We start from the raw sequence: 15,359 nt of genomic DNA, 5'->3' as shown, positions 1-15,359 counted from the left end.
ACTTGCTGTAAAATTATCAATTGGCCTTTAAACAATCAGAACTGATGCATAAGAAGAACATTTGACTCAGTTTTTACTTCACTTATAAAAGAAACTTACTTTGCTAATGATTTATTCACTTTTTCAATGCCATCACCAGTCAAGGCAAGCATCTTAAGTGCCTGATCAACTGCAAATAATAATAAAATAAATGGTGACGTTTATCGGTTAATTCAGCAATTTAATTTTAAATCCAATTTAACAAGCTATCAAAAGGAGGAATCTTGTAAAACACTTTATGCCAGACACTGCCATTGCCAAAAGCCTGTTCCAGTAATTAGGTGGGGAAGAGCAGTTTGCAATGAGAGGCAGAAGTTAGATACCTTACATGTAACGAACAATGACGACAACAAAACTTTATTGATAAGCAGATAATATAACAAAAGCACTGCCCGCAGCTAGCAAGGCTATTCGAGGTGGGACAGTGCGTGCAAACAATTAAATTAAGATTAAGGCTCACTTTAGGAAAGTTTACAGTTTATAAATAAATGAAATGAACATTACTATATGGTTGAGGATTAACGACAGAGAAGAAAGAATAAAAAACAAATAACAAACTGTAAGAGTAGAAATGAGTAAGCAAAGAGTTTCTCTTTCAAATTTTGGCTGATTTTACCTTTTTAGTTAAAGTGGGCGTATCAACAAAGTTATCTTCTGTATTCACAATGTCAAGGGATTAAATGTAAACGAACGCGGCTCAAAATGAGAAGCGGAGCATAAAAAGAACGCAACACCATTTTTTCCTTCTCCATTCTCTTGCCACATCCCAGTTATGTTTTGAGCCGACAAAGAAAATGTAATATCTTGGGTTTATTTTGGTTTGGGTTTCCTTTGAGTTTAAAACAAATGAGTGACAAAGTAAGGATTTCATTAAAATACTATATTTTGCACCAGAAAGGTCAACTTGCTAAAGATATGTTGATTCATGTCAAAAGTTACTCGCATAGATCCTGTAGAAGCAGGAAAAGGTATACACAATCTCAGATGAAAATCTTTTGGAGGACATCAACACCCTGGATAGATTGCTCAAGTCTGCTGTTTGAGACCTGATAGGAGTGACTTACCTATTTCTTGATCTTTGTTTTTCAGGAAAACCAATAGTTGTTGAAAAATATCATCGTTTTGAAACTGAGAGGGAAACACACTGGCCAGTGCCTAACAAAAAAAATCAATAATTATCAATAAAGCGATTTTCATATGACCTTGAAATGAAAACTCCCGAACAAAACAGAAACAACAAACAAACGGAAATAGAGATTTGATTGGTTTATCGAACGCTCAGGTGAAAAAACTTCATGTCCGAGAACTTTCTAGAAGTCAGTCGATTCTTTACTTTGACGTCATACTGCAACACGATAAATGTCTTCTCCATATTAGGGTTTTCTTTGGCGGGAAAGTGAAGAGGCCGTCTTTTGATCTTTTCATCTATCGGCTGACAATACAAATAACGGTGACTTACCAAAACCATTTTTCGAGGTCATACGAAAATCTCTCTGTTAAAAGGCACGTATAATATGCACAGAAACAGTGTACATTTTTAAAGTAACACTGAAGGGAAACCTTTTTCTAAAACCCTAACACACATTCAAACATTTAAGGCAGTGTAATAATTATGTTGTATTTTTTCTTTACTGTGTCAACATGCAATTACGCAGATTTTGCATTCAACAACGCTCAAACTTTAGACTAAAAGGCGTATAAAAACTTTTGAAAATCTTATGGATGTAGGCCTCACGTTCAAGATTGGATGCAGGTATTTTTCCTTTCTGGTAAAACACCCTATAAGCATAATGCATTGTTACACGCCATTTAGTTACCCAAATACTGTGTAGCTCGATCTGATAAATCAACACATCCTACACAAAATCTTATCGGTAAAAGGGAGTAGTTTCCACATTATAGCCACGTCCCATTATTAAGCTTTGCACAAAACACAATGTGCATGCCTGCTTACACAACGATTATCATATCTCCAGATTGTACCAATAGCTATTTATCAACTTAAAACTAACAGGTCACATTTAGGTGAACTAGGTGTCATACTTATTTTAACTTTACTAAAATACTTTATAATCATGTGATAGTGTTGCCTTCCATTTTCATATTAATTTCTTGAATCTTCTTTTTTTACTAGAACTATCGTTGTGTTGGAGAACTTTAATTCACAAGCACACTTCGTGATGGCTTCAAGGAAGTAAATTAACTGGCATGTTACCACAGACGTTCTTCTGGCCAGATATGAACAGTAACATATTGAGTAATATCATAATACATCACATCGCATATTACATCACAATGCATCAAACATCAATCCTATGTCCTACATGTTTATCGTATGGTATCATAACCAATGTGCATCTTATTAGCATTTCATCCAGGACATATCTAATTCAGACAAAACAGGTCCCTAGTATTTCAATTACAGGAATTTAGACTCACCAATAACAAATCCAGGCCCTTTTTCCCAACAGGACGTGATCCAGAGCTCTCATGCCATTCATACTCATCATCTTCATAATCAGACAGCCCTTCCACAGCATCCTTTACCAGCTTGAACAGTTTCTTGATGCACTGTTCATCCACTAGTAGAGGTGCTGCTCTGTCCAGAAGAGCTTTGATTGTCTCTAGGACAGGATTCTTAGATCCCACCTTTAAAACAACATCACTCTGAAAAAGGAACAATTACTTCCTTAGCAAATGTGCAGGAAGATTGTGATTGTCTCTAGGATAGGAGTTAAAGGCATTGGACAAGTACTTACCACTGCCTTGAAAACTGTCGAACATCCTACATCAGGATCGATGCTTTTCTTGAACAACTCTCTCAGAGTTGGCTCCTGAAGCATTTCCCGCAGTTTCTTTAGGTTTTCTTGAAATTTAAAGGCATCAGGAAAAGCTCCTAAAATCAAAAGAGACATAAATATCACATTAATTTTTGTTCTCTTTTTCTTTGCATTATTGTTATTGCTACAGTAAAATAATTTAGGGATCAGCAGGAATAAAAATCTAAAAATAAAAGAAATAAATTAACATAAGGGCTAAAAGTAGCCTACTCTGCCAAAATAATTTGCCAAAATGTACATGTTATGTTTCTCAAGTGATCCAAAAATCAAAGTCCCACAATCCAAACAAAGAAGCTTGCTAAATAATATCGCAAATCAGCCCCAAGTGGTGGGAAGCTAAAGGTGACACTATAAAGTTTTGGAGAGATGTTACAAGTGAATCTTTATTTGATACGGCTGTTCTAAAAATTAATGACAGCCCTGGAAGTAGCCAATTAATCACAAACTGTGTACGTGTGTATGGAAAACAATCCTGTTTGGTTTTACATTAGATAGCCTCTTGCGAAACTTATCATGTTAATTAATATTTACCTAATTTAAGTCTCTTTTTCCGATCTGTTAACTAAACTATTGAAGTACTATTGAATCAATTTCCAAAAATAATTATAACAAGCCTGGCTACTACTAATCTTGCTGAAGCAATTGGTAAGGATGAAAGGACATTTAATATCTACTGGATGGAATAATAATGCCATTTGTGTTCTATTCCAAGTCTAACATACATGCATATACAAGTACTACCAAAAAGGTTTTTCACCAGCTACGGCAAAGAAATTTCAGTATAGCAAATTCTAAGACTCAGATCAAAATTTGAGACAAAAATGAATGTTTCACCTGCATCACTTAAACTTCATCAGCGATGTGAAGTGCCAGGTTGAGTAACAGAAAGTCGTTATGTATCCTCAGGAGAGGATGGTAAATGGCCCATAGGCCAATTTTACATATGAGGAGATGTGTTTTTTAAGACTGAGCAGTGATATGTATGATATGCAAGATAACATACTTGCAAGGGAAATTATCTTTGAGAAAATAAGAGCCTCATTGTCCTCTGACTGCAGCGAAAAAAAATCAAAGTCAGCAACATTTCAAACATTGAGCTGAATATTACTATTTAAAGGACAAAATTGGCAGAGGTCAGTCACCACTTCCGTTAATGGATAGAACTGAACAAAAGGGTTTCTGTTTGGTAGACATAAATGAACCATAAATACAATAAATAATGGTTTAGAGGTAGCACATGCGTCAACTGATTTATTTTTACCATTCCTGATCAAATGGGAATTCAGCAATGTTGGTTTTTGAGGAGTGGGGAAAACTTGAGGATTGGGAGAGAGAGCCAACAACAAACTAAACTCATTTATGGCGAATGGTGCTGTTTCTGGGATTCATACCTGGTCCACACCACTGGTGTTGATTCCTATTGGTAAATATTACACATGGTTTTTTACAATAGACAGGGAAAAATGCCCAGAGGTATCAAGTATTTCACAGCGAAACATGAAGACATGTAGCTATTCAAACAAATAGCCTTTCAAAAATTGTACCTGTTCTTTTGTAGACAGCTCTATAAGATCAGCAATGTCTGTTCGTACTCTGAAAGAAAGCAAACAACGAATTAGGAAAGGCCTTATGAGAAATATGTGGACATCACAACCACCTTTGCATGTTAGACTTAATCAGGGCTGTCACCAAGATGTCAAGTTACCAGATAAATACTACAAGTAGGCAGGGAAGCAAACAGAGAGGGATTTCTTGTGGTTCTACTTTTCCTCTATTTTCTTGTGAAAGTAGCCACGAATCACATTCATCACAGCCATGAGAAGTCCCTACTTTATTTACATGAAAAAAGAGACAGCAAGTGCACTTTGATGTAACTAACTTTTCCTCACCTTTGCTGACAATTGAGTATTCCATGGAAAGCACTAAGGAAGAGAAAGAATAAAAATAACAGAAAAATATTAGGATATGCTTAATTGCACAAAAACAGTTAAGTGACAAAATATTTATCAAACATAACATACAAAATGTTACCACTAGGCTTAGAAACAAAACTCCCAAAATGAGACTTAACATCTTTCTCAATACTAATTGCGGACGACAAGAGGAGCCCGCAATCCTAATCTCCAGGTTGTTATTACGCATGCATCGCGCGTATTTAGCAAGCATTCATTTGGAATAAATGAAATGCACAGAATGCAATTTGATCACACGCATTTCGACCTTTTATCACTCGTAATCTGATTATGCAAAGCATAGCATTGGAGCAAAAGGGTTTTGCTTTGATCGTTGTCACCCGTATTCCATACCCATTGGTTGGTACTAGTATTGACTTAATTAACAGGTGATAAATAGAGGGTGAATGGTATCTGGTGGGTCCGACATACTTCTGGTCTGACCTCAAAATTCTGGAAGTGTTACCTCCCTAAAAGAAAGAAAAGGCACATCAGTTATTTAACATGTACACTTACCTAGCTGCCTGAGGGTCAAGCTTGCAATAAATATGTAACAATTTCTTCATTTTCTCATCAGCTTCTAGAGTGACTGGCACTAAGCAGCCAATTAAAATTCTCTCCACGCAGAGCCTTTGAAAAGCAATACAAAAGCTTTGTAAGAATGTTCTACACGTTATAAATAAGAACACAAAATTAACTGTCTTATTTAGCATTTTGGTCATTGAAGAGCTGCAACATAGGGATTGAGCAGTATGTTTTGCATTTTTAACAGTAAGATCAACTCTTCCATAACCAAAATTTAAAAGAAATGAAAAGCAAGTTGCCCACTAGCAACTGGCTTTGAAATTCTAAAAAAATGTTGTCACCAACACTAAACTTTTAGTTGAGTAAGTGACCAGTCAGTCACAATTCCAAGCCCTGTAAACAAAAAGCAATACGAATAAAAAGCATCCAAGTTACACTGCCCCCAAACAAATCCCATTTCACAAGTGTCTGTTATAACATGACTGTCTCAGTAATGAAGATGATCTCAGTTAACCAAATTGTAGACTAGTCTAATGCATTGTTGTACTTCAGTTAATGAAAACATGATGATACAGTTCTTGTTCAAGTTCACATTTTAATCACTTAATATACTAAGCACAACATTCACTCTGATATATTATATTACTGTACAGCCGCCCCATCATTACTTTTGCTAAAAGAGCACCCACGATGATGTAATGTACAACAACACGAAAGATTTTAGGCAAACCAAGCACATTTGTATTTTAAGCTTTTCCAGACTCAGAAGACAAGTATGCCAGACTAAAAGCTTTACAACATGGAAAGAGAACCAAAGTTTTGTGGCTCATTTTTAATAACATTTGGCAATTCTGTTTTCATGTAAAACTGACTCCTTATAATCATTAACACAATTTCCTTGACAGTACCTGTTTTCTGGAGTATTATGGTAGTAACGGTGGAGAATTTTACTTGGAACCCATAATAACCTCTTGGCAGCTGTTTTGTCTGCAGTAGTTCTACAACCGAAACAGATTAAAAAGGGTATGTGACAAATGCGACTATAAATAATAATGCCAACCCTTTACGCCCAAATACATTGATGCCACGTTATTCTTCATAATGTTATTTCCTGTGATACTTATGGAGAGAATGTGGCTTTTGGTTTGTTAGTTCCTATCTATCACAAAAAATTGACATAACGAAATACTGACCCTGTAGTCAATTTCTTATATAACTTTCCAAGACACATCATTGCTTCTCTACTAACATGCCACTAAAGAAACAAAACCAGCAGAAACACAGATTAGATGCACAGTACTAAAGAAAAACAAACTCATACACAACTTATCAATAGTATAGACAGCAGGAACACTTCATGCAACTGGTAGGACTCAGGGCTTGGAAATTCCAGCTTGTCCTTTGGTTAAACTCATCATCAATAGATGAGCTTAGAAGCTGGTCCCTTAAGGATTGGTGGAGCTGGGCAAAGCTGTAGCAAGAAAAAGGAGGTATCCATGGCAATCCGCAAGCGGCCACCACCAGGCACCATCACCCTGAATCACTCAGTGGAATACTTACAACCAATACTCAAATAGGTAGAAGGAACTATCAGGAGGGTGGAGCAGGCAGAAAAAATTTGGCAAGGCAACGGGGGGCGAGATAAATATGACTTTATAAGTAACTGCAAGGAAGCAGACTGCATTTATGAATCACGAAGTGCCCCTGCTAAATGCCTGGGGCCACCCCAAGCCAGGCAACTAAGAATCTGATGACCAGCATTGTTTACATTTTAACTTTGCCTAAATTTCATTTAGCCACATGCAATCAGCTCTCACATTTCGCTTGCCAGGTCCACTTCTTGCTGGTCTTAGATAATGGTTTTGTTAGAGGACAACTGGTCTGGGCCCCAAATGCCCAATGGGCAAGTCAGCTTTAAAAGTTACTTGCCCAGCAAGAAAATGGACTTGTTTTGTACTACCGAACGGGACTTTTTCAAGCTCTGTGGACTGAATACACTTAAATAATTTTGAAAAAAAATTACTATTCTTACCTTCTTGTCTCTAGCTCTTTCACATACAGCATCAAAAAGCTAACACAAGGGAGTGAAGAAAAATTCAGTCAGAGCCAGACATTTGTGTATATGTCAATATTCCCTACAAGTAGTCAGGCCCCCTTGAAATTCCGTGATAAATGGTAAAGACGAAGAGAAAGAAAGGTGGAGGCTAACAGTCTTTGTGTCCTTTTGGGGTTGGCCTAGCATAAATATAGCAAAGCTACTGACATGTTTATAAACTCTGAGCTTCTGTGTTTTGTCATTTTTGTGATGACTGACACAAGGTAAACTTATTGAAGGTTTGCAGGATTTTCAAGGCACAGGTATAGTGTCCTTAACATCTTGGAGCTGACTGCTAGTTCCAGAAAAGACACTGTACTCTTTACAGCTGAATGGTACTCAAGAACGTTTGAGCCAGTGGCCTCTTGATCTAGGGTCCACATTAAAACTTAAAAGGGCACAAGTAACACAAAATCCTAATTATAACTTGACTGCATTTGTAGCAACATCTTTTCTTCTTTCTTTACATTAGAATATAAGGCCAGATCAAGCATGCTTTGTTTATTGAGCCATCACATGACATCCCTCAGATTAAATGCGGGGCTCAAAATAACCGCCCGTCAAAGGACAATATTTGGCCAGCACTGTAACTTGCCTACCCAAAAACTTCAGTCGCCAGCCACATTGACTGGTCATGCATGCACTCTCGTTCATGAAAAAACAGCCAAATCCTCTCCGGTAAATCTTAAATTTTATTTCTTTGAAAAAACACAATTGTGTTCACAAAGTAAAAATTACAAAAGTATAAGTTAACTTTTTTCCCAATATTTTGACCAGTCAGAAACGAGACTTGACCAAGCTAAAATTTCTTTGGCCAGGCAAGATGTCCGGCCTCCATCTGGAAGCAGGAAGCAAACCAGCCAATGCATTCAAAACACAACCAGGTGCAGTACAATCAGGGTTTGCAAATTTTATTGATGAGTGTAGTCAGTGTGACTTCTGCTTCACAAATTTTGAAGTCATTTTAGAACATTTGGAGTCAAGTATCACAATGAAAAAAGCCATTTTCAGACTTTCCAGCACGTGGTCCTGGCATGTATACACTATCGTGAGGGATACACGATTAAGCTATGGCCGTCCGCTGACCTGGAAAGCTCAAATCCATTATGTCAGTCATCGAGTAAAGTTTGATCGTAATTTAGCCTCTTCCCGTTTTGTCGTGCAGTATTATTCTTGAATTTCAATGATTTAATTAAGGTTTACAACGTTTGCAATTAACGTAAATTGTATTTGTTGCGAAAAAGGTAAGCCAGGACAAAACTGTGTTTGTTACAGAAAATTTCTGGAGTCAAAGTGGCTCCCTGTTTGTTACTGAAAATTTCTGGAGTCGAAGTGACTCCCTCCGTAACCCCAGTGGAGTCATCTGAACAATTTTGGAGTAAAATACGCCAAATTTAGCGTATTTGCGAACCCTGACAATGCACTTGGAGTGATAAAACTTGCAGTACCTTATCATCAATATGTTCAATCTGTTCAACCGCTGCATCACAGATGGTTGCTACTACTTCTTGCCGTACTCTCTCATCTGGGTCCCTTTGTCTTTCATGCAGTTTATCTGCAAAACAACAACAATCAAACAATCTTTATTAGTGTTCTTGGCACATACAGAGGAAAAAATTACAGAAGAGCACCGCCACTTAGAAATAGCAAATGCTAGTCATGCCACGCAGAAAAAAATATTTACATAATATACACTGTAATAAAATAATAGAGAAATACACATGTATGCACACATTAAAAAAAAAGAAAAAAAAGAAAACTAAGCAAAGGCTGTGTACATAATCAGCTGTTAATAAAGTACAATACTGAATTAAGCAACTATGCACAAAAAAAAATTACAAAATTAATACAATCAACAATTATTAATAAAGCTTTCAACAGCACCTATAGTTACTTGGCCCAAAGTGATGGTAACCAATCAAATTAAAGAAGTATACAGTTAAAGCTAACCAAAGTCATCTATGATCCAATGACAACAGTGATTTTGCTACTTTTTCCTCCTGTGTCCCCGATGCATAAAAATCCCCAAAGAATGATCAATTGATTTGAAGATTTTTTGGTAGAATACCCTATTCGTGTGATTTCTGTGGCTATTGTTTAAAGATGCATATTTATTTTAGTCTTTTTTGTGCTTTAAATGTATAGAAGACTATAAATTATTTTAATTTTTTTAAAACTGTGATGAAGAGTTCTAGCATCTGTCTTCAAATTGACTGTCTGGTTACGTAAAAGCCCAAGCATTTTCAATTTAGGACTCCTGTTTTTTTTGTTTTTGTTTTTGTTTTTTTTCAACTGGGACTCATAAGTTATGGATGGACTCATGATTTTTCACAAGAAGTCCCGGGACTCACCTTAACTATTTGTAACAAAATCACTGTAAGAATACTGCAAGATGCTAACTGGTTCCATCAACTTTTGTTGGAATTCACTTTCAGTAATCTGTAATTTATTGTTTAGTCTGTTTAAAAGCCCTGGTTAATGTAGTTTCATTGTATTGTGCACAATTGTATTTAGCAAATAACAAATCAACCAAAAAAAAATCACCTGTAACATCTGTCACCAGGTCCGGGTGATACTTGAGAAATTCTTTAGCTCTCTTCACACACTCAACACGAACATCTACATTAATATCCACAAACCTATCAAGGAACAAATGTGTCAGAAACTGAAAGGTGTACATTCTAAGCAACAGCTAGCGCACATGTATCTGCCTTTGCATTGGCCACCATCTCAAAAAAAAAAATGAAAAAAAAACAGAACAGTGGGCAAAGTTTACTATATCAACAGCAAACACAGTTGATCAAATCCAAGAGCACATGGAGTTCTGGTGGATGTATTTTTGGTAAATTACATTCTCATGTTTTACCAAAAAATTCCAGACCTTTGTTTCCGAGCCATAATAATCTATTATGGATACATGTAATTATCATCCATGGGAGACAAAGGAAATTCTGGTTTAACCTGATGACAAATTTTAGCTGCAATAGATACTTTATCTTGTTTGCTTCCAATGGACGGAGAACCTTAGTGCTCTGAGTTAACTCTGTTAAACAGCTTGAACCACTTAACAATCATGAGAGCAGGTTGAGCAAAAATATCATGATTTGTCTGTGGCCATCGGATCAATTATCTGCCAAAGCCAAAGGCCGAGGATTTATTGATATGCGAGACACTGACAAATTATGATATTTTGAGATAACCTAGTTCAATAATAGCTAAACACAGGTGGATGACAATGCACATGAGCAGACCATCATTTGAAGGCAGTTATTTGCAGGTCACTTAGTGGGTTCTCCTTTGCATCAAATGATAAAGTTAATATAGAACACAACACACTCTGTTAGTAGTAATAAATTAATAAATTGCTTACCTTCCTAAATAAGAACTCCAGAGAGCCTTGTTCTGAACAGCAAGTTCCGAATCATGTTCAGAAAACATCTGACCTAATAAGCTGACCACTTTTAATCGGTCATCTACATCCTCACTCTAAAAAAAAAAGAGAAGAGGTTAGAAACCTTTATACCTGCCATAGGGCCTATCTGCTCTAGCAAAAAAAGTGTTTATTTCAACAAATTTTCTGTCATCACCAATGCTTAAGAAATGCGTATGGTTTAATTTGTTGCAACTTTACAAATTTTGTATGAGATGGGACAATCTTCAAAGGTGCCCTGGACAAAATTGTTTTGTCCAGGTTAAAAAGTGGACAAAATCAATTAAACAAAGGAAAATGTGTTTTTCTTGTCAATCATTTGTTGTAAAACCATTATTCTTTCCATTAAGTAATGACAGATGCGATGGACGCGCGGAGGGTGCAGAGGTAGCTGCTGAGTGCTGAAGAGAGTCACTCTTATTTTCCGACTCGCTATCATCAGAACAAACAACGCCAAGTTGGTCTACCTGTCGATCCACCGTCTGGGCCAAATCGGTCATAGCACGCAGTTCTGGCAATGTAACAAGGGGCAGTACTGTTGCTGCTTTCTGTTGTTGTAAAGTGGGAGGTCGCACTAACGCGCGCAACTCGGTAGTCTCTGGTCGAAGAGATTTCAATTCAGTGGATAAGAGCTGCACCAATTCCGTTAAAGACTGCAAGACGTCAGGTTTTGGAGAAGCGGTGGCACCAACCTCTTCAGTGTGCTTTAGCTCATCAACCGCCTTGAGATCCTGTTCCGTATCATTGTGAACTGGACCTGTACAATTCTTTCCAGGATGACCAAAATCATGAGCGGACTTTAACTCCTTACAACCTGGACACCTGCTTGGACGACCCATTGGGATGAAATGACAGACGACATGAAACATTACGGTGCAAAACTCTGGTATACGCTCGAGGTAAAAGCTGACTCGAAATGAAACACGAAACTCTTATCACCTCATACTAAATAAAGGGTGTGTGTTGCGCAATTAATCCTTTTGAACACGTGCTTGTCCAAAGGGGGCAAAAACCATTATTCTTTCCATTAAGTAATGACAGATGCGCTGGCCTATTAAGAGTAGTTTCCATGGCAGATAAATTAAAAAAAAAAATTGTCACCATACAATGTTTGGTTTAGATGTTTCATAGACAATTCCATTGTCTGCTAGTGCAGATTGGCCCATAGCAACCAAAACAGTTAGAGTTCTGAGAGATGGAAAAATGCCCAAAAATCACCTTTAATTTAAACTCCAGCTGTGGAACAACCGACAAGAGAGTACTAGGACAAACTCTGTTCAATTCCAGAATAAGATCATAAATGTTCTCTGTTAGGTTGCTGTCTGATGTCTTCCCCAAGGCAAGAGTACTGTTAAAAAACTAAAAGAACACACAATTTGTCTGTCAACTCTTTAATTTCAAATGCCCCACACTTGCAAACCACACAAAAATTTAGCCCAGTGTGCAAAGAAAGTCATGTCTGATAGAATATAGCCCGGGACTTAGCGGATTTTGCCATCAGGCTAGTGAATTATGTTCTTAATTTGCCTGATGGCAAATGAATTTTTTAGGAAATTCAAATTACAGAAGAACTGTAATCAATCCTGCTCATAAAAAAAAATTGGGGTAATTTAAAATGACTCTTGGACTAGTACATGCTAGCTGTGACTTGCCCAAATGGCAAACTGACTTCCTTTCCACTCTGAAGCCCCAATTTTCTTCGATTACCATTTGTAAATAAGGCTCTAAAGAGGTTGCAGTCCTTCTGATGAATTCACCTGCCAGTTTATAGGCTACGGGATTTTCACTCTGGAGAAAACAAACAACAAAATGATGTTAAGAATGATCTTATAAAAAATTCTTGAAAGATGAAAAAAAAACTCCATTAACCACTGAAACAAAATGGCCACCTACCAACAACAACAACAAGCCACTTCTTTATCCATACAATCACTTTTTAAATTTCCCTACAACAGCCTCTAAATACATGGTTTGTACAGAAAAAAAAAGGAAAAGGTGCACACGAGCCAAAGGCCCAAATGGCCGGAGCTTATCCCGGTTTCCTTAACATCAAGTATGCCTAGGAGTATTGCTACTCCCCCCTGGGACGGGATGCAAGTCCATTGCAAGGTTACCCCCCAACAGTATATTGCTGGTACCCATTTATACACCAGGGTGAAGAGAGACAACGTGGAGTAAAGTTACTTGTCTAAGGAAACGACGCGATGGGCGAGGCTTGAACCATGGACCTCCAGATCCAGGGTATTAACCACTTGGCCACACACGCCTCAACTTGTACAGAAAAAGGCAGTCAAAATTCAAGTACTTTTCAAGGATTGTTTAGACATAAGGGTGCCTTGGTGTGCAACTTAACATGAAACCATTGCCAAAATCTGCTTTCATATTATTTTAATCACTAAATGAAGAGATTGTTCATTAATGCATTTAAATACAATTTAAAGGAATTAATAACTAAGAACGCCTTTTAGTGCGTGAGGTCAGTGGTCTTTTGGCATGCGCATGCCCAGTAGCTCGCTAGATCAATCATGTGATTCATTGGCGCATTCAGTTTTCTGTCGTGCTAGGTTTTTTCAGCCCATGAGGTTCTTCCTCCGATTTTCTCTCCCCCCTCCTCTAGGCTTTGTTGTTGTTGGTGGTGTTCCTTTTTTCTCCACTGGTGTTTTCCAGTGTGACAGGTGCCTGTTCCTTTCCTTTTGTGTGGGGGCTCATGGCTGTGGGTTGCGCTGTTGTGCCAGTCATGGGGGCATTATTTCAATCTAGGGGCTGGCTGCCAACAGTGGAAGCCCCAGGATACTTCAGGCACCTAACCTCCATTTTAATGATGCAGTTGTTTACACAGCACATAATGAACTTTTATTTTGATAGTCACCGATGATCACACAAGGGTCACAAGGTATCCCTGCTAAGGACCAAAAGCCACCCCATGCAACAGGAAGACGGGAAATCACTAGCTACAATAATTATTGATTTCAAGGTTAACTTTGCTTAAATTACATTAATCGACATCATCTTTATAGTTATGCATTTCAAGTTATCAGCTTAGTAAGTAGGTACCTTCTGTGGCTCAATGATGTTGATCAGGATTGTATCCAGAAGTTCCTGAGATGCAGATTCTCCTTCTTGTATGATGGGACACATCACATCAAGCATGAAATTCTGAATTTTATTGGTATGATTTTCACTAAAATTGAGAACAGAGTTTTCGCGTTGACAACGAGGTATGATTTTGATATATTCTGTCATTCTACTCAATTCTATAACCTATGATAATATTACCATTTTATCCCATATTAGGTTAGCACTGTCTAACACATCTTATGAAAGCTGGTTGCAATAGCTTTTTATTACCAGAGAATACCATTTACATGGTACACTTAAATTTCATTTAATACAGTAAAATTCAACTTACTTCACCACTTGGAAGAGCAGTTTAAATAACTTTAATATAATATCTTGGAAATCCAGCTCCAGGCAAATATTAAATGATTTAACTAATGCTAAATTCTGAAAAGAAATATAAAAAAAAACAACCCTTTAGAACACTGTCGTTGTTTTAATTACTTGTTTTAACCACATTATTTGTAGGTTACAGTCATAAACTTGGGGACACTAAAAAAATATGAATCTATAATTGTTTCAAAATTAGTTGAAACAGTTTGTTCAAAATGACAAACTATCTTTTGATACTCTTTAAAAATTTATGCAAAAAGGAAAAACAAAAACAGAAAAAGGGCTCTTCCCTCCAGCAATTCCTGGTTTGAGTGCTATAAAGCAAGTCAATCCTTTGAAAAAAAACCAACCATCCCTCTAAAAAAACGGAATTCTGTTACACATGTCTGCCCAAGGTATAAAGTGCCTTCTTTTCTTTTTGAACTCTTGTTTTAATTCCTAGCCTGCCAGGCAAATAATTTATCATACTAAGTAAAACCTCTGCCTACCTCTAAAAGATAAAAATACTTCTTAGACAGGTTTGATTTGGTGTTCTCAAGACCTTTCAACTGGTTGATAATCATCGTAAATACTGCCTGAATGTAAAATCAATCATACATGTAAAAAGATAAGTGGGAGTAATATTCATGGGAGGTAGAGGGTAGGGAGAAAAAATTGGGCTAACAAAAGCTAAATTCACTGCTAATCAACTGGTATAAAACCATCTAAAAAGTCTAAGGACTGACATGTCTTCCCAGAAAATAGCAGCAACATCTGTGCCTGTTTTGTAAAATTTGACTGCTGAGAATTATTTGTGAATTCATTCTTTTTATTTTGTGAATTCAGGATATACATTTACATGTAGTGCTTTTGAAATCAAGAGTATGAAAATGATAAAGATAATTAATTTTAGTGCTAAAACATCCACAAACTGACTTTCTTTCAAGATAACATAGCCATTATCACATTGGAATTTACAAATGTTTGTTTTTGTGGATGGAAACCTGAAGATGAAACTAAAGAAGAATCCTTGGACCAGGGTTGAGCCT

The 15,359-nt window shown here is 37.0% G+C and overlaps 1 protein-coding gene across 1 annotated transcript in view; it reads right to left on the bottom strand.

Moving 5' to 3' along the window:
- LOC140947877 (sister chromatid cohesion protein PDS5 homolog A-B-like) overlaps positions 1–15,359 on the bottom strand; it is a 34,486-nt gene that overhangs the window by 15,800 nt on the left and 3,327 nt on the right. The window contains exons 3-21 of the mRNA XM_073397088.1: positions 14,820–14,906; positions 14,291–14,385; positions 13,936–14,062; positions 12,589–12,669; positions 12,100–12,240; positions 10,822–10,937; positions 9,996–10,090; positions 8,900–9,006; positions 7,389–7,427; positions 6,550–6,611; positions 6,265–6,354; positions 5,348–5,461; positions 4,769–4,801; positions 4,424–4,472; positions 3,883–3,931; positions 2,799–2,935; positions 2,479–2,706; positions 1,104–1,194; positions 100–169 (exon numbers count right to left, since the gene is read on the bottom strand). Of these exons, the coding sequence (XP_073253189.1) occupies positions 100–169; positions 1,104–1,194; positions 2,479–2,706; positions 2,799–2,935; positions 3,883–3,931; positions 4,424–4,472; positions 4,769–4,801; positions 5,348–5,461; positions 6,265–6,354; positions 6,550–6,611; positions 7,389–7,427; positions 8,900–9,006; positions 9,996–10,090; positions 10,822–10,937; positions 12,100–12,240; positions 12,589–12,669; positions 13,936–14,062; positions 14,291–14,385; positions 14,820–14,906 (1,811 nt within the window). The remainder of the gene's footprint in view (positions 1–99; positions 170–1,103; positions 1,195–2,478; positions 2,707–2,798; positions 2,936–3,882; positions 3,932–4,423; positions 4,473–4,768; positions 4,802–5,347; positions 5,462–6,264; positions 6,355–6,549; positions 6,612–7,388; positions 7,428–8,899; positions 9,007–9,995; positions 10,091–10,821; positions 10,938–12,099; positions 12,241–12,588; positions 12,670–13,935; positions 14,063–14,290; positions 14,386–14,819; positions 14,907–15,359) is intronic.

The sequence above is a fragment of the Porites lutea genome, chromosome 9, assembly GCF_958299795.1.
Source record: "Porites lutea chromosome 9, jaPorLute2.1, whole genome shotgun sequence".
Classification (NCBI taxonomy): Eukaryota; Metazoa; Cnidaria; class Anthozoa; order Scleractinia; family Poritidae; genus Porites; species Porites lutea.
Note: the sequence above shows the minus strand (reverse complement) of the source record. Positions and strands in the feature narration are given on the sequence as shown.